At 41.7% G+C, this 25,216-nt stretch overlaps 1 protein-coding gene across 1 annotated transcript in view; it reads left to right on the plus strand.

The window, feature by feature from the left end:
* Positions 1–25,216, plus strand: part of DNAH7 (dynein axonemal heavy chain 7) — a 724,465-nt gene that overhangs the window by 320,794 nt on the left and 378,455 nt on the right. Inside the window, 2 exon segments of the mRNA XM_029606081.1 lie at positions 6,799–7,011; positions 9,240–9,338. Of these exon segments, the coding sequence (XP_029461941.1) occupies positions 6,799–7,011; positions 9,240–9,338 (312 nt within the window).

Here is a 25,216-nt window from a genome sequence, read left to right on the forward strand (position 1 = left end):
CACTCTCACATGCAGGCACTATCTCACTCAAACACACATACATAGTCAGGCACTCTGACATACACAAACACACACACACACACACACACACAGGCACACTCTCTCTCACTCTCTCTCTCTCTCTCTCAAGGCCTCATCTTCAGCAACTGCAGGATGGGCTACACAGGAGTGTCCATCTTTAGCTGCCATGGGATGTGCTCCATGGTAGTCTACCATTCCTCTTCCATAGCAGCCTGTCAGAACATCATCTTAGGCAGCTGTAGCATGGGCTCCAGTGGCCTACTGGGCTTCTTCTTTGGTCACTGTAAGATGGGCTCTGCAGCAGCCCAATTGGACCTCATCTTCAGCCGTTATTTAAGGGGGATGCAAACATGAAGGTGGGAAGCTCCTGCACACTGTGATCCTTCCCTTTCTTGGTAGCTGTTTCTTGGGTGGAAATTGTAACTTACAAAGATATAGCACAAATCAGGGTGGAGAAGCGATACGGTACACACAATGGGGAAACTACAATATATTGAAGTGTAGCGCCAAGATGCATGCGGATCCTTAAACTTCAAAGATGAATCAATCAATATAACAAGTGCCAAGAGACATCAATCTTTAATAAGTAGAGGTATATAGATGAAATACAAGTAGGTCCCTCAACACGGACCATGTTTCGCCACTCCAGCTGCGTCGGGAGGGTCAGAATACCAAAACTAGTAATTTAAACATGTGATATAAGAAATAATATAGTTTGACATCTCCAGGTTGCATATGAAGTCCATGTGGCTTAAAAGACCACTATTAGTCCCCAAAGTCTCATAAACATGAAATAAGGAATTCAGAGAGTTAATTCTGGAACCCGCAGGGTTGCAAACAACAGACCTTAGAGCTTAGACTAATAGTGGTCTTATAACCCACCTAGACTTTAAGGGTAAAATAGTAGTAATGTGGTGGAATTCTAAATTCCTGTTTTTCATCTCTGCATTGAAACTTACCCCAAATCATCCTGATGGACTAAATTAGGGTAAATGGGAAGACAGGATGCGGGTGATGTCATCATCTTCTTCTTTTGATCTTCTCTTTGTCTCCAATGATGCAATATTAACAGTGCCTTTATAAGTTCTAAATACCTTGAAAATGCAGTTGAGAACAAGTGTCTCCTTCAGATTGGATGTATGTTCTAATTCTTTCTCTCATAAATGGACTTCATGTACAGCGTCATATATGAATAGCCAAGCTATATACAGCCTTGGCTTTAGGCATGGCTATTTTGTAGCACATAGAAACAGATGTCCATCTGCAGTATTTTTAAACAGTCACTGTCTGCTTCTTTGTCTGATGGAAAACAGCATATTGTATGCTATTTCAGATCCTCAGCAGTTCTTATCAATCTCAGCATACCACTGTCCATTGTAGTGCATTTAAAGAAATGCACAAATTTCAATAAATGTCTTCAGCCCTTTTTTGTTATTAAACAGTCATTTTCAATATTTGCATGTCAATGCAACAAACAAACACAAGCATCAATTGTTCCTTCATTACCCTACCAATCCACAAAGCAAAGATATAATTGATGTATCTCTTCCAACACATCAAACATAGCATCACCTTGCTAGAATATAAAAATATTTCTTCGAAAAAAAGAGGTGTATAATTTGGCTACGTCAGAGCCTTGTGGCTCCCATAGCTGTGACAGTTTTAGGAGAAAATATTCTTCACAAAACCCAAAATAATTTGAACACTTGCCAACTTAGCTATTTCACAAGCAAAATCAGTTGGTATTCTGACAGGAGATGGTTGTTAATTTAATGTATGAGAAAATATCTCCAGTGCCACCTTCTGGGATAGTGTATACAGGGATTTGATGTCAAATGCGATAAAAAAGTGACATTACATATGTCATCTAAAGAACGCAAAAAATGTAATATTTGATGTGTCTGTTACATATGATTTAGCTTGAGATACAAAGGGTGTCAAAACATAATTGATAAAAATTGATAATGGCTCTAAAGCTAATCCCTTTGCAGATACAATGTTTCACCCAGAAGGGTTCTGCAATGGTTTATGAATCATATAGATAACAGGGGTTATCTATAAATGACCCTGTTAGCCAGATAAGTACTTATCTGGCTAACAGGGTCATTTATCAATTAGCGTTAAGCACCTTTAGGGGTAGATTTTAAAAAACGGCACGTTCGTGTACTTTTGTTGGCGCTCCAGGCGCCAACAAATGTACGCTGGATTTTAGTAGATACGCGTGTAGCCGCGCGTATCCGCTAAAATCCTGGATCGGCGCGCGCAAGGCTGCCTATTCCGTGTAGCCGGCGCGCGCTGAGCCGCGCAGCCTGCCGCCATTCCCTCCAAGGCCGCTCCGAAATCGGAGCGGCCTCGGAGGGAATTCGCTAACGCCCTCCCCTCACCTTCCCCTCCCTTCCTCTACCTAACCCACCCCCCCGGCCCTGTCTAAACCCCCCCCCCTACCTTTGTTGGGGGATTTACGCCTCCCAGAGGGAGAAGTAAAGCCCCACACGAAACCACGCCCCCGGGCCCGCCCCTGAAACGCCGCGTCCCGCCCCGAAAACTGCGCGCTGCTCGGCCCCGCCCACGAAACGCCCACGACACGCCCCCCTCGGAAAACCCGGGACTTACGCGAGTCTTGGGGCTCTGCGCGCGCCGGTAGGCCTATTGAACATAGGCGCACCGGCGAGCAGGGCTCTTAAAATCCGCCCCTTAATGCATGCGAAAACCCCTTAATGCATGCAATAGCACCATAACGTATGGTGCGATGCAAATCAGAAAAAGAGGAGGAGTGGGCTTCACTGTTTTGTGATGTGTTCTCAAATGCTGGTTTTAGTAGTTTTGAAGCTCCTTGGGGGGGGGGGGGGAGAGAGAGAGAAAGAGAAAGAGAGAGAGAATAACCATAATGCCCTCACACTAGATAGGTATTTATATCTCTATGGGAGGCCCACCTAGTAACTCGAGGTGAGGTTTAGGTATTAGGGTAGGGGTTAGGGGCCACTTTGACATTCAAAGTGAGACGTACGAACTGAACAGTGCTCTCACTCAAAGATGAGATTTGTGCAATGTTCTCTCAACCTAGCTTGATGTTAACCAGGTAGAGAATCCATCAAGCTAGGTTGAGAGAACATTGCACAAATGTCATCTTTGAGTGAGTTTCCTCTCTCTCTCTCACCTTAAAACATGGTCCCCCAGTGGTTGTATGTAGGAAATACAACAATTCTGGCACTTTTCACAAAAATGTTAGTGCTTCACATAGGTATTACCATAAAACACACCCCTTTTTCTATCTCATGCGATATTTAGTGCATTTTGATAAATCCAGGTATAAGTACCTAACAGAATAAGTGCTGGTTGCTAAATGCAGCCTGATATTCAGCCGCCACCACTTAGCCAGAGAGGTGCTTATCTGGCTATGTATTTATCTGATAAGTGGCAGCCACTAAATGAGGCAAGATATTCATCCCCCATCAATGAGTCAGATTAGTATGTATCCGGCGGTGGCTGAATATCTGGCAGCATATAGCAGCTATCACTTAAGTGGATAACTACTTAGCTGGCTAAGTGGTGGTGGCTGAATATCTGGCAGCATTTAAAGGCCACAACTTATCCAGATAAGTAATTATCCGGCTAAGTGGCAGTGGCTGAATATATGGCCACATTTAGTGGCTGCCACTTATCCAGAAAAGTACTTAGCCAGCTACATGGTGGCAGTTAAATATCTGACCATGTTTAGCGGTTGCCTCTTAGCCATTTAAGTACATAGTTGGCTAAGTGGTGGCGGCTGAATATCTGGCCACATTTAACAGCCACCCTTAGCTGGATAAATACTTATTCAATAGGTATTTATCTGGCTAAGTGGTGGTGGGTGGGTGAATATCTGGCTGCATTTCAAGGTCACCACTTAGCCAGATAAATACATACAGGCCGATACAGAAAAACGTGCGGGAGAGCCGGTGAGCGCCCGCTCTCACGGCGCACGCACAGGCCACTCTCCTGGGCGCGCGATTCAGGAGGGTGGCCTATGCCAGTTAGGGCCCATGGTAAAAAGAGGCGCTAGGGACACTAGCGCATCCCTAGTGCCTCCTTTTTGATAGGAGCGGCGACTGTCAGCCGGTTTGACAGCCAACGCTCAATTTTGCCTGTGTCGGTTCTCAAACCCGCTGACAGCCACGGGTTCGGAAAACGGACGCCGGCATAATTGAGCGTCCGTCTTCTGACCTGCGGGTCGCGGGCCGATTTAACATTTTTTTTAAAATTTTTAATTTTTTTTATTTTTGGGGCTTCCAACTTAATATCGCTATGATATTAAGTCGGAGGGTGTACAGAAAAGCAGTTTTTTATGCTTTTCTGTACACTTCCCCGGCGCTGGCAGAAATTAATGCCAGCCTTTGGGCAGGCGTTCATTTTTGACAGTAAAATGTGCAGCTTTGCTGCACATTTTGCTTTCTGGATCGCGCGGGAATAACTAATAGGGCCATCAACATGCATTTGCATGTTGCGGGTGCTATTAGTTTTGGGGGGGTTGGCCGCGCGTTTTCAACACGCTATTACCCCTTACTGTATAAGGAGTAAAGCTAGCACGTCGAAAAAGCGCAGCCAAACCCGGGCTAACAGTGCGCTCCACCCGGATAAGACTTATCCAGCTATCAGCCCGATAGCTGGATATGTCTTATCTGGCTAACTCACTCAGCCAGATTTTTATATACTCAATAACATTGGCTTATTTATAATGTGAACCAAATTTTTGGATCCCATTGCCTGATTATATTGAGTCTTCTGTGTATTAAAAATGTTCTCTCTTTCTCCGCAAGGAAACCCCTTTCGAAACCCTTTTGTACAATCTATTTAATCTTGTATTGAATTTGTAAAGTTGGATCTTCTAACAGCTGTTTGTAACATTTAACATCACTTAACTGATGATTTACTTCAGCTACTGTATATAAACTGTTGTATCCATTATAACTACACCACCCTCTTTATCAGAGGGTTTCACGAAGACATTTTGATCCTCTGCCAGTTCACACAAGGCTTGAAATTCTTGCTTGAACAAGTTGAAAATTTTATTTTGTTGTTCTAATTTGGTGGCATCTTTAAGAACCAACTGTTGAAATGTGAAAATGTGCAGATTCATAGGTCCAAACGGAATCCAAGTGTATATGTTTTTAACTCTAGAGACATAAATGGACAAGTAGTATTTACATGAAAGTCTAATAAAAATGTTACTGCTGCTCTAGTATATATTAAGTAACAGTAACAGTGACATTCAGTTCGTTCATACAGTGGTTTGCCATTCATACAGTTCATACAGTGGTTTGCCATTTTAATGCTGCCATACTCTGTGGTATTCCTGCAGTCTCCATTATGGGCCTGAAATAATGTGACTGGTTAGTACCAGTTGTAGAGGGTCATGAGGCTTGCATGGGGATGAGGGATACTGCCCAAGCAGAGCCTCACTGCTTCTCCTGCCCTGAAGGTATGAAGTAGGAATTTGCTTTCATTTGAAACAAAACAGGACATTGTAATGAAATTTCCTGTTTCCTTTCATTTTCTTTTGAATAGGAAACAAAAGAAAACCGAATTAACATGTGTTCATTTTTAATTGGTTTCTTTTGAAAACTAATTTTAAGCCAACCCCAGCACTGGATTTTCACCAAACCCACCCTTTCCCCCAGGTATACTAAATTTTAAAGAAAGCTCCCCTTGGGCTTTTGGCTACCTCTCCTACCCCACCTCTGATCTCATTCTCTGGGTTTTCATGGAACAGGTACAATTCCAAGTTCCTTCTCCACCAGTGGAATTCCTCATAATGGAGTTTACTGCCTCAAAGCCGACACCATTATGAGAAAAATACTCTGGTAGGATAGGAACAACTGGGAATTGCTCCTGTCCCATGAAGATCCAGCTGATGGGGTAAGAGTTGGGATGGAAGAGAGTCAGCCATAAGTCCAGGAGGGAGGCTTTATTAAACATTCCTGTGGATAACATGTTATAGCCCCAAGGCTCCTGAATCCACCTTAAGTTCCAATACAATCCCTCCTTCCCCCTAACCAGGGAAATGGCTGAAGGAGGAGAATGGCCTACCTCCATCTTGCCACATTGTTAATCTAATGCTGAATGGTGGCTATGCCACCTGGACATATTGACCTGCATGCAAAACCTTCTGAGGTCAACTTGAACATATGCAGAACAATTATATCTTTGTTCCTTTAGCTACAAATAATTGCTTTTAAAACAAGATTGTAACAGATAAATGATGCAAATTCCTCCAGTCATTTAAATACCTTTTTTTTACAATCTCTTTTTGAATGAGTCCTTATGATCAAAATTACTTTGCACTAGAATGGTGATGCTTTGGCGTATTCTGACCAGTATAATTCTAATAATCACTCATGTTCCCATAGAATGATGATATTTATTTATTTATTTATGTTTGTTTGTTTGTTTATTTATTTAATTTATATTCCATTTTTTGGCATCTGCATAACAAAAATGAGGATACTTGCACATACATATTTTTAAAATTACATGAATAACTATTTTGTTTGGCTATTAATTGTAACATTAAGAACTCTGGTTTAATATGAACAAAAGAACTGGAGTAAGTGTTCTTTTATTTATATGTATGCAAATTAGCCACATGTTCACTAGCTTTTGAATAATGTGACAGGTTGCCAAGAGATTAAAAAATATCTAGCAAAGTATGTAATGAAACAAAGTACAGTAATATTTCATTTCTTAGTGAACATGTATAAAAGAAGGTGTTAATTTGAATACATACTGTCTGTTGAATAGGCTCTCTTCAGAACAGTAGCTATGATGGTCCCTGACTATGCAATGATTGCAGAAATAGTGTTATACTCCTGTGGTTTTGTCACTGCTCGACCTCTCTCAGTGAAAATTGTTGCAACATATCGTCTGTGTTCAGAACAGCTGTCTTCTCAGCACCATTATGACTATGGAATGAGAGCAGTGAAGTCGGTGTTAACTGCAGCTGGAAATCTAAAGGTACATGTATATAACCACTGGTATTATTAATGTGGGTGCATTGCAGAACAGTTTGGATGCCCATTAAAGGGTATAAATGAACATTTATTTAATTTATTTTATTTAATTTATTTAAAGGCTTTTATATACCGATGTTCATGTACTAGTACATACCGCGTCGGTTTACATAGAACCAAAGTTGGAAATTATATCAAACAAGTGGGTACAAATAACAGGGATAACTTCGTAAGAACTTATAACTTATAGATAAAGCAGAGAACAAGAATTAAATTATTATAAATCATTATATTATATACATTATTATATACATTATATTATATACATTATTATATACATATATATTATTATAAATCATTATATTATATACATTATACATGAATTATAAGAACAAGAAATGCAATTACTATTTTAATTTGGACCTTTTGCACTCTTTGGATGAAATGGGCAAGAGTAAGAAGGAACTGCTAGGGAGTGGGGGTACGGATGTGGGTGCTGCAGCCCCCCTACTAAGCTTTTGGGGATGTGACTCTTGTTGAACTAGGGAAGTGCTGATATTTTCATACCGATGCAATATCGGCCGGGTATGGGTAAAATTACTTTAATCTGGAATTCACAAAGGGCTTCATTCCCTTAAGTGAATATTGCAGTAAAGCCCTATTTATATATTATAATCTGGTGTTAAAGCCCAATTTTAATGCTGTTTAACAAATAGGCTCTTTAAATATCTTTCACTCAAATTTCAAATGACATGAAAGTAGACTGGTAGGTAGTACCAGTCTCTTGTATATTGTGGTGGAAAGCACTGGTTTTTAACTTTAGTTCTTGGGGCTCACAAACTGACCTGATAAACTGACTTTTGTGGTAAATATTAGGGATGTGAATCGTGTCCTCGATCGTCTTAACGATCGATTTCGGCTGGGAGGGGGAGGGAATCGTATTGTTGCCGTTTGGGGGGGTAAAATATCGTGAAAAATCGTGAAAAATCGTGAAAAATCTAAAAATCTAAAAATCGCAAAACCGGCACATTAAAACCCCCTAAAACCCACCCCCGACCCTTTAAATTAAATCCCCCACCCTCCCGAACCCCCCCAAATGACTTAAATAACCTGCGGGTCCAGCGGCGGTCCGGAACGGCAGCGGTCCGGAACGGGCTCCTGCTCCTCAATCTTGTTGTCTTCAGCCGGCGCCATTTTCCAAAATGGCGGCGAAAAATGGCGGCGGCCATAGACGAACACGATTGGACGGCAGGAGGTCCTTCCGGACCCCCGCTGGACTTTTGGCAAGTCTCGTGGGGGTCAGGAGGCCCCCCACAAGCTGGCCAAAAGTTCCTGGAGGTCCAGCGGGGGTCAGGGAGCGATTTCCCGCCGCGAATCGTTTTCGTACGGAAAATGGCGCCGGCAGGAGATCGACTGCAGGAGGTTGTTCAGCGAGGCGCCGGAACCCTCGCTGAACGACCTCCTGCAGTCGATCTCCTGCCGGTGCCATTTTCCGTACGAAAACGATTCGCGGCGGGAAATCGCTCCCTGACCCCCGCTGGACCTCCAGGAACTTTTGGCCAGCTTGTGGGGGGCCTCCTGACCCCCACGAGACTTGCCAAAAGTCCAGCGGGGGTCCGGAAGGACCTCCTGCCGTCCAATCGTGTTCGTCTATGGCCGCCGCCATTTTTCGCCGCCATTTTGGAAAATGGCGCCGGCTGAAGACAACAAGATTGAGGAGCAGGAGCCCGTTCCGGACCGCTGCCGTTCCGGACCGCCGCTGGACCCGCAGGTTATTTAAGTCATTTGGGGGGGGTTCGGGAGGGTGGGGGATTTAATTTAAAGGGTCGGGGGTGGGTTTTAGGGGGTTTTAGTGTGCCGGCTCACGATTCTAACGATTTATAACGATAAATCGTTAGAATCTCTATTGTATTGTGTTCCATAACGGTTTAAGACGATATTAAAATTATCGGACGATAATTTTAATCGTCCTAAAACGATTCACATCCCTAGTAAATATATGCCTTTCTGGATATGCTGAAAACAAGACCTGTTTGCAAATCTCTAGGACTGGAGTTGAAAGACTTATAAATTAGAAACCTACAATTAGAGCTTAGCTTAGATTACCTGTATGCAGTTTAAACAGCTGTAGTTCAGTCGCATTATATTATGGGAATATTTTGAAGTCTGATAAAATATTATTTTATAAATAAAAAGAATTAGCACAATATAATTGCCTTTTCTATATTTTAGTTGAAATTCCCTGTAGAAAATGAGGAAATTTTGCTACTTAGATCCATCATTGATGTCAATCTGCCAAAATTCCTTTCTCATGATTTACCACTTTTTGAGGTAAGACTGTTGTGATTTTTGCAGTGCAATAGGTTACACAGAGGTATTTCTTAAACTGATGTTTGGGACTAGTACAACTGTTATAACGGATTTTTTTCAAAATACCAGAATTTAGTCTAGAAGCACTATTTATTTTTTAAATAATTTTGATTTTTTTCTGACTATAGCTTGTCAAAAATAGTATTTCAGCATAGTATAAAATAAATGAAATGGTATTTGCCTATTTTATGCATATATTTTATAAAATGGGCATATGAAATCCCCATTTAGAGAACCATATCTAGTCAATACATCATCAGTGCCAGAAATTTCAAGTTGCTTATCTTGTAGGCATGAATAGATGTTCAGTTACCTATGATTATATTTAATTTACTTCACTTACTTTTAAATAAATACATTTACTTAGGGCAATTTAATTTTCTGTTATCCAGGTCCTCTTTATAAAGAAACTACGGAACTCCTGTGCTGCTGTTTCTGAATATATTAGCATAAATAGTAATAAATTCATTTCAATAACTATTATAGCGCTTACTATACTTAAGCTAAAATAAATTCTTACAGAGGATTTTTTAAATGTCAATGCCCCCACAAGTGTATAAGGCAAAAATATGTAGCTTTTAATTGTAGCCTCTGTCCCGATTCAGTCCTGGGCACAGGGGCTCATTGGGAGGCTTATGGCCTAGAGTAGGCCCCATGATCTCCTGGGGATTCTGCACAGGGTGAGAAAGAAGTCTGTCTTTGAAGGCCTTTAGGATTTCTCCTTGCTGGAGCTCTTCTGTGCATCAGCCAAGTAAACAAATCAAGCATAAGCATCACATAAACTCCCATACTGTTTGAAAATAAAAGTTTTACTGGCCCTGAATGGAAGATAAAATGAAGTCCAAATAGTGATACACCAATGGCTAGTGCATCCAACGGCAAACAAAATTCCAGTGCAGCTCAAAACGTAAATCTCTACCACATTCTGCAGAAATCATCACTACCCACCCCATCAAGCCAGCTCTTGGGATCCTTCTCCCTCCTGGCCCTCCTGTGTACCTGCCTTGGAAGCAGATCTTGTCCTGTATCACAGTAGCTCTTCCTATTCTGTTGAGCTTCTGGCTTACTTTTTTTTTCAACTAGCAGCTCCTTAGGTCTTTTTCCTCCAATGGGCAGTTTTTCTCTTTTTCTGAAATCCCATCAGTGGACCAAACTCCTTCTCAATAAGCACTTCTCCAATCTTCTTTCTCAACAGCTGAAGAAATTCCAACAATTGTAATCTCTGGTGACTTCTTCACTTAAAGTACCTCAGGGTTCTCCTTAGTGTAATCCCCAAAACCTTTTCTCCTTCCTAAAAGTACTGAGTACTTGTTTTCAGTCACCTTTACTGGATGGACATTCCTCTCTTCTACAGGCTTTCTTCTGTTGTGAGAATATCCCATGCCAGGCATTTTCCCTGTGTATGAAATGATCCCAATGGCACCACTCCATGAGGAGATGGAACCCTCAGACTGCTGTGAGCAGACTGGCTTCTCCAGAGTCCAGCTTCAAAATCCAAACCCAATCCCTACTGCATCACATAGATGCATGAATTTTATTAAAACTAAGATCTCTTCAATTTGGGAGTGTTAAAGCTCCTAACACACTCCCACCAACATTGACTTCACTATCAGGGCAGGACCTATTGAGACCACTGATCCTATAGTACTGGCATACCAGATCTGTTGTGACTACTATGACCATAAAGGTAAAGGCAATTCCTCTAGTAAAGGTCAAATTTGGGGGTCCCCTAATTTAATTTGAGCTTGGCATATACCATGAGTATTCTTCATTTCTTCCCAGTGACACTCTAAACCCAAGTGTATCCCATCAGGGATATGAGTAGTTTAGTTTATTGTCTTGATTAACCACAACTTAATCAAAAGATCAATGTAATTTATATAAAACTAATAAAGAGAAAAAAATACTACAATAAATATAACAATACTAAAACAAAAGATGGCCTACTCTGGTAGACACAACCAAGGTGGTATCAGGGCAGGTGTCATACAAGAAGGCTCCAGATTATGGAGACGTCATATTTGCTTTATTTATTGTTTGAAATCACAGTTTATATTTCTAATTTATATACTATAGGATTGTCTTATGAAACTTTTATTTTAACCCAACAGGTTTTCCTTCTGCTCTTTTGCATCACATCTCAATTAGAATTAGCTTATGCAGTGATGCCATGTGCCTTCTTATACAGCTACCTTGGATTTCTCACCAATGTTAACCACTTCCTGTATTGCATAGTTACTGCAGTGACTGACCTTGACAAGGGACCACAGATTACTGTTCTCTCCTGAATCTGATGTACATGTAGTAGTAGGTTTTGCTATTATGACATGGTTATGACTGGCATTTCCTTCCCTACTGGGGGCTGTGAATGATGGCTCCATTGCATCCTCAGTTCTGGCTTGCCTAAGATGTAGTCAGGCTGAGGCCAACTGGAGCTGAGAATACTATACAGCCCCTAAAGTGGAAGGGAATGCAAGCCATAGCCATCACACAACAGTGAAACTTACTGGCAAGACTCAAGGTACTTGTGCACCAGTTTCTAGAGAGAGCAGTAATCTGTAACCGTTTGTCAACAGAGTAATCAAACCAGGATCTCCCACAGGGTAGTGCTCCATTGAGCCATTGAACTGGATGTGGTTTATGGAATCTTCCTGCTAATGAAATTATCAGACCATTAATAGTAAATCTTCTAATGATGTCATGAGCAAAAACACCAATGAGAAAGTAATGGTGACATTTCAAAGCATCACGTGATTCTACAGTTAATTTTGTGTGGTCAGTATAAGTAAGTAATCAAATTGGAAGTGCATTCCTTGAATGCAACATAGGACTAACTCTCAGTCTTAGTACTATAGATCTACACTAGTGACCCGCAGTACTTACTAAAATTTACTTGAATCCTGTAAGATGATATGGTTTACTTGACAGAATGGAAGAACTTACAGGATCCTGACTGAAGGTAGCAGTTTTATTGTGATTGTGCTTTTCTGATCATATATTACTGGGAGTAATCTTAATTTAATGCAATTCATTATGTGAAAATTCCCATTTAACAGTTATAACATAAGAACATATGAAATTGCCATACTGGGTCAGACCAAGTGATTACCTACAAAACATTAGGTTAAAAATATTTTCCATTTATAAGCAGGATGAATTAACCATGCTTCATGGGGGTGAAATCATCGAGTGGCACCAGGCGGAGCTTTCTCTCAAAGCTTTAGCACTTTTGCCTTACTGGACATGTGCTGCAGTTCCTACGTGAATGATCATTCCAGAAGAGTCCTCAGTTATTTTTCATCCCTGCAGAGCACAGACTGTATAATCTGTCTCTCATCGATTGCTTTCCTCAGAAAATAAATACTATGTGAACCCCAAACAGCATTTTCCAGTGCTTATCATGGCTCAGAAAAAAACCTTCTGGGTTCAAATATTGTAGTTATGGCAATATCATGTCTATCATAGATGGCCAAAACTATTGTTACCTCTGCCTGAGCCAGGACCATGATCAGGTGAACTGCCACGACTATGGATGGATGTGGCCAAGGGCTTGGTGGTAGAGAGCTGAAAAAATGGCAAGACTTAGGATAGAGGACACCCTGATTTTGGAGCACTTGTCAGCCTCTTCAGGAGTCTGGGAAGATCAAGGTAGATTGACTAAATCTTCTCCAGGTCAGTTATGGCACTCCCACTTTCAGGAGCACAGGCCGGCCTCTGCCGACAAGGCCAGAATAAAGCCGAGGCAAGCAGTGGTGCCAAAAGAGTCACAAGGCCAAAGCTCCCAAGGCGTACATGACTCCTGCATCTATATAGAAACCATTCCAGTGCGTCCTCTACTGAAGACAACACAGCACGCATCAAAGTCGGTGCAACCAGTGCACAAGCTGTTGCTCCATGCATCCAAGATGACGAACCATGCATCGAGAACAACCCACCATGAGCCAAAGACGGTGCATGAGGCATCAAAGATTTATTTTATTTATTTAAGGTTTTTCTATACCGGCATTCATGATAAGATCATATCATTTATTTATTTATTTATTTATTTTAATTTTTATATACCGGAATTCCTGTATGCAATACAAATCAATCCGGTTTACATGTAACAAAAAGGTTGCCCTGGTCTGGGAGGTTAGACCGGGGTTTTTTACATAGAACATTGAACAATAACAATCAACCAATGAACATTAACATTAACATTATTACAAGGAACAATGAGAGTATCAATAATATTTAACAAATAATAAATAACCTTGTTCGTGTTTTGAATGGTATGTGTGTGTTCCCCTTTTTACAATGGACTTTAGTAGCGTATATCGACTGCTGTAAACGGTTATATAATATGTCCTCTATTAAATGACTGTTAAATAGGCATTGCGACTAAGCAAGTACATGTAAGAAATTACGTGTAAGAAATTAAGTGTCAAGCAATTCGTGACACCCTACAATGGTTGGATCTGAAAGTCAGGAGGTTTACATATAACAGGTTTACATATAACAGGTTGGATCTGAAAGTCAGGAGGTTTACATATAACAGGTGGTTTACATATAACAGGTGGTTTACATATAACAGGTGGTGCAACAAGTGCGGAGGAAGCAAAAGTTACAATAAAACAAGGTTGTAGAACTGGGGGAGGAAGGAGACAAGGATAGCGGCGTAAAAATATTTACAGAGGTAACTTATTTACAATGTGAAGTGATGGTACCTCATGTACCATCACCTCAATGAGGTGATGGTACATGAGGTATATGAAGGTATATGAGGTGATGGTACATGAAGTGATGGTACATGAGGCATCAAAGATGGTACATCAGATATCGAAGAAGGCTACCATTGCCCCTAAACTGGATCTCAAATTCAGATTGCATAAAACACCAGGCTATGGAATTATATAACTCCCCTACAAATCAGTGGTTGTGGAGTCCACCATGGAGAAGGAAAAAAAAATCATGACTCCACTCTAATTTGCCCTGGGAAAAGACCACAAGTTATTGGATGACTTTGGCAAGAAGGTATTCCAAAGTTCCATGCTCACCACATGCATAGAACAACACCAATTTTATATCATTCAATATTGATATGAAACTTTGCAATCCTTGAAGCCATATATAAGATCAGAGGATGGCCAGCTGACTTCCTCACAACTTCTACACAACATAGAGGAATGTCTCTGACATGTTTTAAGATCAGTATGAAGGCTTCAACTCGATAGCAAGAACCTCAGCAGCCTCTGTTGCTGCACAGCATATGGCATGGCTTCAGGAAAGTAGCATCAGAGAAGATGTTCACAACAAGCTATCAGATCTTCCCTGTTTAGGTGACAGTCTCTTTGGAGAAAAGCTGAAAGAACAGAATATTGTTCTGCAATCCCCCTCCACAGGCAATGACCATTCAATGAGGACACAACATTTCTATTCACAAATCAAGAAACTCTTCTTCCCAAAATGGTCATACTAGCCATACCAGGGCTATAGACAAATACCAGTTAACACATCTTCAGCAATCAGCCACACAATCCCATGGACAGCAAAAGGATAGATGCCAGCAAAAACAATTGCCACAAAAAGGTTCAAAACCGCAACAGAATTTTTAAAACCATTACTGTCACAGCAATGTACACAAGTTGGTGGAAAAATCCAGTACTTCAAAACAACAGAAGTGCAGGAAAGTTTAAGAAATAAGTTTTTAAAAAGCTATTTTAAATTATTTTTAGTCTTAGTATAGTTGTAATGTTTTTATGTATATTATTTTGTAATCCGCACTGAACAAAATGGATTTGTACGGAATAAAAGATCTGATAATAAAATAAATAAAATAAATATATTGCATGACATATGCAATATTTCGAAAGTCCCCACCCAGGTACCCTCTATTACAATTACCTTCTTTGCATGTGATTTGCAAGCATGAATAATGCAGATACATGCAAAAAGGTCATTACTAGGCATTTCGATACAAATATTTTATCGGAGCTGACTGAGAAGGTGTCAGCCATGATAAAAGAACAATACCTTCCTGGTAAGTGTTAGATGTGTGGCAGGAGACCCAGGACCCTAACAGGGGTCCTTAGGCTGCCACTGGACATTTAAAGTGGCAGGGATAAAAAAAGAAAAAAAAACAACTGTAGTCAAACAGGGAGATTGAGCGGGGGTCATTGCTGATTCCTGTTTCAACCTGTGGCCGCCGGTCAAGGTGGCCCCGATTCCCCCAAAATAAAAAAAATAGATGAAATTATGCACGTGGCAGCATAGGCAGCCCCCCGCCCAATGTCTAAGCACCCCAGCCCCTGCATAGCCATGTGGCCTGAGTCCAATCCCTGGACCTTACCCCAATACCTCCCTGGCAAAAGGCTGGTACAAGATGAGGTCAGAACTATTTTGGAAAATGGCGCTGACCGAGACAGGTGCAAGGGTGCACCTGTCCCCGATGCAGGATTGACGATAAGGTAAGGGGGTCTGTGGAGGGGAGGACGGGGTGGGGGGCTTGTCTGTCAGGAATCCAGGGGTGGGGGAGGGCATTGCTCCTTTGAGGGTCCAGGGGTGGGGGCTTTGACTGTTGTGTGGGCCGAGGGGATGGGGGTGTAACTACTGATGCTATTGGGGATTAGGGGAGGGGGCTGTTCCATCAGGGAGACCAGGGTTATGGGATTGACTGCTCCATTGGGGGGATAGGATGGCATATGTAGGGTCCATCGGGGGGGGGGGGGGGGGCGGAGGAGGGAGACTGCTCATTTGGGGGGTCCAGGGGGTAGGAACTGTCAGGGTTCTGGGGGGGGGGGGCAGGAGGAGGGAGACTGCTCATTTGGGGGGTCCAGGGGGTAGGAACTGTCAGGGTTCTGGGGAGGGGTAACTGCTCCATTGGGGGGCTAGGGGTAGGAAAAGAGTGGCTTTGACTATACAGGGGGCTTGGACATTGAGGGGGGTGTTACTGCTGCTGCCTGCATAATTTAAACTTTTTTTTTATTTTGAGGGAGTCGGGGCCACCTGGGTTAAAACAGGGGTCAGTAATGACCCCTGCTCAACTTCACGATTGCCTGTGGTTTATTTTCAGCTGCCAGCAGCCCTTAAACTGATGGAGGTCCTGTGAGGTTGGGCTGCCATTGCGTTAAAGGGCCACTCACCATGTTCTTTTGTGTTGTGGTGTTAGGCCACAACACAAAAGAACACATGATATGTTTTTGGGAGAGGGGCCCCACTATCACGGTGACACCCTGCAATAGTGGAACTCCTCCTGCGAGAAAAAATCGTGGCTTGATGAATCTAGGGGTAAATTAGCCAGATAAATAGATTCTTCCTGGAATGCCCATATCTTTCCCACAGCTTATCTAGCTAACAACTAAATGGTGAAAGGGACCAGATATTCGGCCACTGTCACTTAGCCAGATAAGTCTGTAATTATCTGGCTATGTAGTGTTGAATATCACTCTTATTGTATATAAAAGTGCTGCACATGGAATTAATGTGCTCAATTAAATTAAAAAGTACTAGACATGGCAAAGATGGAGAAGTAAAAAAGAGATATAATGAGATTGACAGTTAAGCCTTAAAATGGATACAACATGAGAGAGAAATTTCAAAGCATATCCAAAAATGTGTTAGCCTTGAAAATGAATGGCTTGTAGAAGCATAGACCAAAAGAAATGTGTGGGTAGATAATATGAAAAAACTAATAGGGTCATTTATCAAAATGTGATGTGGCCTTATCACGTGTGTTAGGGCCTTATCGCGTGTGATAATGCCCTACTGCACGCGGCAATGGCTTTATCGTGGCAGTACTATTTAAATGAGGGGAAGGGGAGGAGTGGGGGTGGGGTTTGGGTGTGGTTATGGGCCAGCAGCGCTGCGGGCGATATTGTTTTCCACCACGGGAAATAGCTACACTTTTTACCATGGTGCTATAGGTGCGAAAGTGTGCGGCCTGCCCACAACTGGGGTGGGTGAAAATGCACCACCATGAAGTGGCCGGCTGCACAATTTCGCCTTCCCCCACCCCTTTGTTTAGCGCGGCTCATCATTCCTCAATAAATATAGTAGAATGATGAATCTAGCTATTAAATAGGAGGTGTGCACAGGGTTGTGGAATCATGAAAGTGAGGCAATGCTGCTTATTTTGCGGGCAAGGGCTAGGGATTATTGATGGGGGGCACCATCTCCCCACCCAAAACTATTCCTACGGGATAGAGTAACAGGTAGAAATGTGAATCGTGTCCTCGATCGTCTTAACGATCGATTTCGGCTGGGAGGGGGAGGGAATCGTATTGTTGCCGTTTGGGTGTTTGAAGTATCGTGAAAATCGTGAAAATCGTGAGCCGGCACACTAAAACCCCCTAAAACCCACCCCCGACCCTTTAAATTAAATCCCCCACCCTCCTGAACCCCCCCCCCAAATGCCTTAAATTACCTTGGGGTCCAGCGGCGGTCCGGAACGGCAGCAGTCCGGAACGGCCTCCTGCAATTGAATTGTGTTGTCTTCAGCCGGCGCCATTTTTCAAAATGGCGGCGCAAAATGGCGGCGGCCATAGACCAACACGATTCGACTGCAGGAGGTCGTTCCGGACCCCCGCTGGACTTTTGGCAAGTCTTGTGGGGGTCAGGAGGCCCCCCCAAGCTGGCCAAAAGTCCCTGGGGGTCCAGCGGGGATCCGGAAAACGATCTCCTGCCGCGAATCGTTTTCCGTACGGAAAATGGCGCCGGCAGGAGATCGACTGCAGGAGGTCGTTCCGGACCGCCGCTGGACCCCCAGGTAATTTAAGGCATTTGGGGGGGGGGGGGTTTCAGGAGGGTGGGGGATTTAATTTAAAGGGTCAGGGGTGGGTTTTAGGGGGTTTTAGTATGCCGGTTTTCCTGCCCTCCCCCTTCCCCCGATTTACGATTTTTTGACGATAAATTGGGGGAATTGGTATTGTATCGTGGCCCTAAAGATTTTTGACGATTTAAAATATATCGGATGATATTTTAAATCGTCAAAAAAAGATTCACATCCCTAGTAACAGGTGCCATGGATGATATTGTAAGAAGGAGCATGAATTTTGAGGGTTTTTTCCTTCAGCTGCCCTAATCATCAAATCTTTAGTTTCTTGTGATGTTAGCTCCTTAGCAAAACAAGAAAAAACAGTCATCTAAAAATGAATGAAAACCAAAGAAAATGTTCCTGTCAAATGTCATTTTGTAACATTTGGTATTTACACTCTAAAATGAAGACGTGCCGGTAATTTGTAGCATGCTTCTCTTCAACAACATACAAGCACTTAATCTTGTGGAGATAATATTTACTGCCTTGTACTCTACACTGCTAAGCACTTGAGGAATTTTCTCTTAAATAATTCTAATATCAATGGACTAGAGGAATTTTCTCTTAAGTAATTCTAATATCAATGGACTAGCAGTATTACTTTCATTTTGATTTAAAAAAACATGCAGCAAATGCGTATTTTCTAAACAGTAACAGCAATTGTTGAAGATAATTAAGAACAAATGATTAATTCAACAGTAATAATATTAGTTATTTGTAAAAATAATTAGAGCTCAAAAGAATTAACTGCATCAAATATTTAATTTTGGCATATTCTACTTTCAGTTTAACGTGAAATGCAGACAAATACTAACAGATTTCTAGACTACAGGATGCAGGATGTTGTAGAGTACATTTTCAAAGGCTTAGTCTGGATCTCCATGGGTGAAAATAGATGCGCACGTAGATTGACTGAATCTATACATGTGGATTCCAGCAGGTTAAACGTATGTGCACATATTCATAAAACATGCATACTATTAGCAGCATTAAAAAGAAGCATTCTGGGGGTAGTTTTAGAGGTATAGTTAAGAACTACACATATAGGGGTAGATTTTAAAAGAAGCGCGATCAGCCTACTTTTGCTTGCGCATCAGACTCAAGCAAAAGTACGCTGAATTTTAGTAGATACGCGCGGAGCCACGCGTATCCACTAAAATCCCTGGATCGGCGCGCGCAAGGCTATTGATTTTGTATAGCCGGCGCGCGCCGAGCCGCGCTGCCTAACCCGTTCCCTCCAAGGCCGCTCCGAAATCGGAGCGGCCTCGGAGGGAACTTTCCTTTGCCCTCCCCTCACCTTCCCCTCCCTTCCCCTACCTAACCCACCCGCCCGGCCCTGTCTACACCCCCCCTTTACCTTTGTCGGGGGATTTACGCCTCCCGGAGGGAGACGTAAATCCCCGCGCGCCAGCGGGCCTCCTGCGCGCCGGGCCGCGACCTGGGGGCGGGTACGGAGGGCGCGGCCACGCCCCCAGACCGCCCCGGGCCGTAGCCATGCCTCCGTACCCGCCCCCAAAACACTGCCAACACGCCCCCGAAACGCCGCGACGACCGGGCCCGCCCCCCGACACGCCCCCCTCCGAAAACCCCGGGACGTACGCGAGTCCCGGGGTCTGCGCGCGCCGGTAGGCCTATGTAAAATAGGCTTACCGGCGCGCAGGGCCCTGCTCGCGTAAATCCGGGCGGATTTACGCGAGCAGGGCTCTTAAAATCCGCCCCATATTTAATTTTCAAAATTGATTGTGTGTAGCTAACAATTATATTTTATGCTTTCATTTAGAACAACTTAAAGTATGCACTTATTTGTTATCTGCATAACAACCCAATCTTCAACACAAACTATGTGGGTACTTTGTGTTTGAATATTAGATTGGTTAGTGCAGACTGAAAAGTACATGCATACTTTTGTTAGGGGCCTTATTGAAAATGTACTTTTATTTGTATTGCTTTGCAATTATACTAGAGAATAAAAACTCTTTAAAAAAAGAAAAAGAAACCTTCAACCCTGGTCAACTTCAAAAAATAAAATATAAATTAGTAACTTCATGGAAAATACTGTCACCAGAAAAATCTTTGTTGCAGAAACTGGAAGATTTTTCTCCTAGTGATTAGGAAATATCGGTTTTCTGCTTCTTCTTAAACTTAAGATCTTTTAATTTCCCTAAAAATGAGCAGCTCACCAACCACAAAGATGGGTGATGCTATCTGATGACTTTGACATGAGCTTTCCAATGACAGAGCTTTCCAATGAAGACTTGAAGACCCTTGCTGGGCATGTGTGGCAGTTTGTACCACTGCAGTAGACCACCATTGGTCTCTTTCTTTTGAAAATAATGGTTGTTTTTCTGAGAACCACTGTGCTCACTGCTCCCTGCAGTACTATTTGGATGGTTTTTCTTCCTGCCTCTTCTTTTTGGCAGCTGTGTACCATAGTGTTTTTTGTTCTTTCCTTTTTTTTTTAATTAAGCTTTTTTACATCCCTTTCAGTTGGCCCCTTTTGCAGGCCTTCTTTTTATTTATTTAATGAATTACATTTATAACCTGTATAGTCTTGTCTAAGTGACCCTCTATATGGGTAACAGCAAAACAAGAACATCACAAAAGATGCATAATAAACAAACAAATATAAAACATAGTAATAAAAATGAAACATAAAGAATACACAAAGCAATATCAGCATACCTACTCATTTAACTAAAACCTATGATAAAAAAACATGGAACTAAAACAATTCAAAGTACATCCAAGACTTTACAAGATTATGGAACTGTAAACAGTTTGCACAGACTCAGGCTTCAACTGGAAGAGTATTCCAAACTGATGGAAGATCACAGAAAGTCATGCTGACTAGAGAGGGAACAGTTAGCAGAACTGACTGCGATAAATACAGTATACTGCAAGGAAAGTAATGGAAAGACAGGCTGTCAAATATACCGGCTCTAGTTCATTTAATGCTTTAAATGTTAAGCAAACAATTTTAAATATGTCCTGATACATTACTGACAGCCAGTGAAGGTCATATAAAACTGGTTATATAATCTTTATACTTTACATTAGAATGACTCACATGGCGGCATTTTGAACCAATTGAAGACAATAAAGTAGAGTTTGGGATAAACCAACAAGCAAATTGTTAGAATAGTTCAGTTGTGCAAGTACCAAGGAAGAAGAAACTGCCTGTAAGTGATCTTTGCCCAGGAATGAACAAGCATGTTTTATATGGCGAAGTGAAGGAAAGCTAAGGCCACAAGCTTTAAAGACTTGAACAAGCATAGGCAAATTATTGTCCAGTAAGGGTGTGCACTCTCCAAAATTTCATTTTATCTTATTGTGTTTATTTATTAAACTATTTATATTCCACCAATAATAACAAAGTTATACTTTGTGGATTAAAAGTTTCACTTAAGATACGATATTAAAAACAGAGAAAACAAATATAAAATAATAAGAAATGTATTTACAAAAATCTTAAATAATATCAGAAGAAAAAGCCTCTAAAAATATAATGCTTTTAAGCTTCTTTCTAAACACTTTGAAATCAGGCAACACACAAACAGCTTCAGGTAGTATATTCCATAGGGCTGGACCAATTACTGATAGAGCTCGATTACAAATCTCTTGCAAATGGGCAAATTTAATGCTTGGGATCTCCAGCAGGTGAGAATTGGCTGGACATAAACCTCTAGCAAGGTGATTCTTAACAAATAACTGTGAAAAACAGGATGGGGTATCTTCCTGCTGAGACTTTTATACCAGTACAATAATTTAAAATGTTATTCGTTATTGTACTAGAAGCCAGTGTAGTTGCCTTAATAGTGGGCTCAAATGCTCGCACATGGGCATTTTTAAAATCAAGTGAGCGGCAGAATTTTGTAATAGCTGTAGTGAGTGTTAATGAGATTTTGGAAGCCCTGTATAAAGAGAACTATAGTAGTCAATTGATACCTCCCACTGGGTATCATTTCATTTAATGTTCATTTTGTTTCTGTCCTTTGTAGAAACAAAATAAACATTATAAAATCCCAAAAATAAAACAAATTAAAAAATGAAATGGGGCCGCCCTAAGCCCCCCTGTGACCCATATCATCTACTCAGAAAAGTGCCGTGGGCCAGAAACCATCCTGTCCCCCACTTACCCCGCCCATGGGTTGCCCACTCACTTCCTGCCCCAGGGTTGTCTGCTTTCAAATGGCATCAGTCAGCCCTGGGAAGCCTCGGGTCAGGCCCATTGAGGTCCCAGGGGGCCTAGGTCCAGTATCAGGGGTTGGCCCAAAGCCTGGCCTTGTCACTGGGACCTGGCCTATGACTTGGTCCCGTCACCAAGGCCTAGACTTGGCATCAAGGTCCAGCATATTGCGTGGTTTCATTGTTGAGGCCCAGGCCCTGCGCCAGGGCCTGACCCAAGGCCTGGTCCCATCACCGATGTCTACGCCAGGTTCCATCACTAAGGCTGTTTAAATGTATGGCTGACCCTCAAAATGCCGCTGTCTACTCCGGAGGCACTGCAGCACATCCATCAAGTGGATGATGTCATTTTTGGAAGATCAAAGAAGAAAGAAGACTTTACAAGGCTTTGTCTAGGCGATGCATGAAGAAGATATATACTACTAATTAGTCTAATTAGTAGTGTATATCTTTTTCATCTAATTATCTAATTAGTCTCCATTTTCACCTTTACCCTTAGTTTATTCAAGACTCATTCAGATATTTAGCCACTTAATCGATGGCCCCAGGAAAAAGCCTATCATTCAATTGTTCTTTGACCCTGTTACTTGGCACCAAGTTATCTTATACCTGTTAAATGTAAAAGTATTCTTACAAGCTAGTTTATGTTATAATGTAAACCGAAGTGATCTGTAATTTTCTACATGAATTTTGGTATATAAAAGTGTTAAATAAATAAATAACTAAATACTAAGAACAGGTATCTGGAAACTACATTGATCTTTTTTGGGATTTGTAGTAAATCAAGAAATAATTTAAACTAAACTAAACTACTAAGGAACTTTACTCCAGCATTTTAAAAGCAATTTTTTGTGCATAAAACTGTTTTGAAAATTAGCAGTAAAGTCTGCACCTAATAAGCATGCACAGGCTTTACCACCATATGCTATGTTATAAAATTACCCTCCCTATATCAGGGCTTTGTCTGCGTTAGTGGGTTTGAAGTTTAACTTTATTGAAGAGATATGAAAAACTATAACATGGACTTTAGTTTTCACATTTACATTACAGTATTGTTTGGATGTAGACTACTGATTTGGACAGCCCATACTATAGGATCTTTTTGACAGTTGGTACTCAACTCCATCCTACCTATGACCCATTTTAATTTTTCCAACATATGGAATGTAGGGAAGAATTATAAAAAAGTGATTGATGTCCATCCATTTATTACTTCATCCATAGGCATAATAAGTCTCCCCAAAAAAAGAAAATTCACCAAATTTGGCATGCAGGAAAAAATTTGAATAGCTTGGACAAGTTTGAAAACCAGAAATATCAGATCAGTATTTTCAGAGAACAAAGCTACCAAACAAATAATTTCCATTACTTTCTATGGAAAACTGAAGTTGTAGGATGTTGACCAATATTCCTTTCCAAAAGCCTCCCTCACCATTCCAGCAGTTTGACCCATAGAAACACAGGCAGAGAGTGGAAAAAAAAACCTCTGAAGCAGATAATGAAGGATGACACCAAAAGGTGCATTCAAAGCCACTGACCTACACAGTTCCAAAGCCATACACACACAAAAGCATGCCCCTCACCACATACCCCCACATTCCTACACCCATACACCTACCCACACACTCCTTACACATACACCCCCTCACATCACACACACACACACACACACACACACACACACACACATTCTCCTCTGCACACTCCACAAACACTTATGTCCTCACTTCCCCCAGAGCCCACCACTGACACTTTCACACCTCCATGCATTTTAAACCCCCGATACAAACCCACAACCCCCACACACCTACTACCCTGTCTCTCACACACTCCATATACTTCTACATCCCATACATACCCCTCACACATAACCACATACCCACCACAACTCCCCACCCATTCCCACACAATCCCTCACATACCCCATTACATCACACATACATCCCATTTACCTCCATACACCATACTACATATACCCGCATAACACCCACAGCCATACACTACTACATCCGCACACTCACCACAGATACCGCACATATATGTTCTAACACATGCCCATATGCACAGCCACAGACACATTCTCAATTCCACATATATCTTCAATCACCTGCCACCCAAACTCATTCATACCCGTCACTCTAATCCTAGCACCCACACCCACGTCCATCATACTTCACACACTTCTACACATGCACACAACACCCACAACCCACACAGTCCTATACTCACTTATACACCCATCACACATGAACCCACAATTCACACATTCACCATGCATATAGCACACATCCTACCCACTCAAGTACACACATACATATCCCCCCATAGAACTCAACCCTCCCCCACAAACACACACTTCCACACACCCAATCTATACCTCCCACAAACATCCATGTCTCCACTCACTCCAAATACACCTCCACCAAGAAACACACCACACCATGCATACCCCTTCTACAAATCTATGTTGGGAAGCATTCCTGAAGCTTTTCCTCTGCATGTATTCTTGCTTTTGGATGATATTATTGAAGAAGGCAGAATAAAAATGTTTTAAAATGAATACATATTTGTTGCTATTTTGGATTGTCTTTCTGAAAAAAAAAAAAGAAGGGATTTTAAAACCCACCAAAAACATGTCTTCTGCTCTCTTGGTGCTTTTTGTTGTCCCCCTATTTTGTAGAAGACAGTCCTTAACTAGGGAGTCCCATCTGTGTGACTAGGTGAACTGCTTGTCTTTAGTGAAATCCAAATTTCTAATCTGTAAAAGATATTCTTTGAAGACAGCAGATCACCAGTCACATATTCCCTTTCTCCTCCCCTTCTAGAGGGGAGCCCATTAGCTTAAATACAGAATTACGGCATG

The sequence above is a fragment of the Rhinatrema bivittatum genome, chromosome 6, assembly GCF_901001135.1.
Source record: "Rhinatrema bivittatum chromosome 6, aRhiBiv1.1, whole genome shotgun sequence".
Classification (NCBI taxonomy): Eukaryota; Metazoa; Chordata; class Amphibia; order Gymnophiona; family Rhinatrematidae; genus Rhinatrema; species Rhinatrema bivittatum.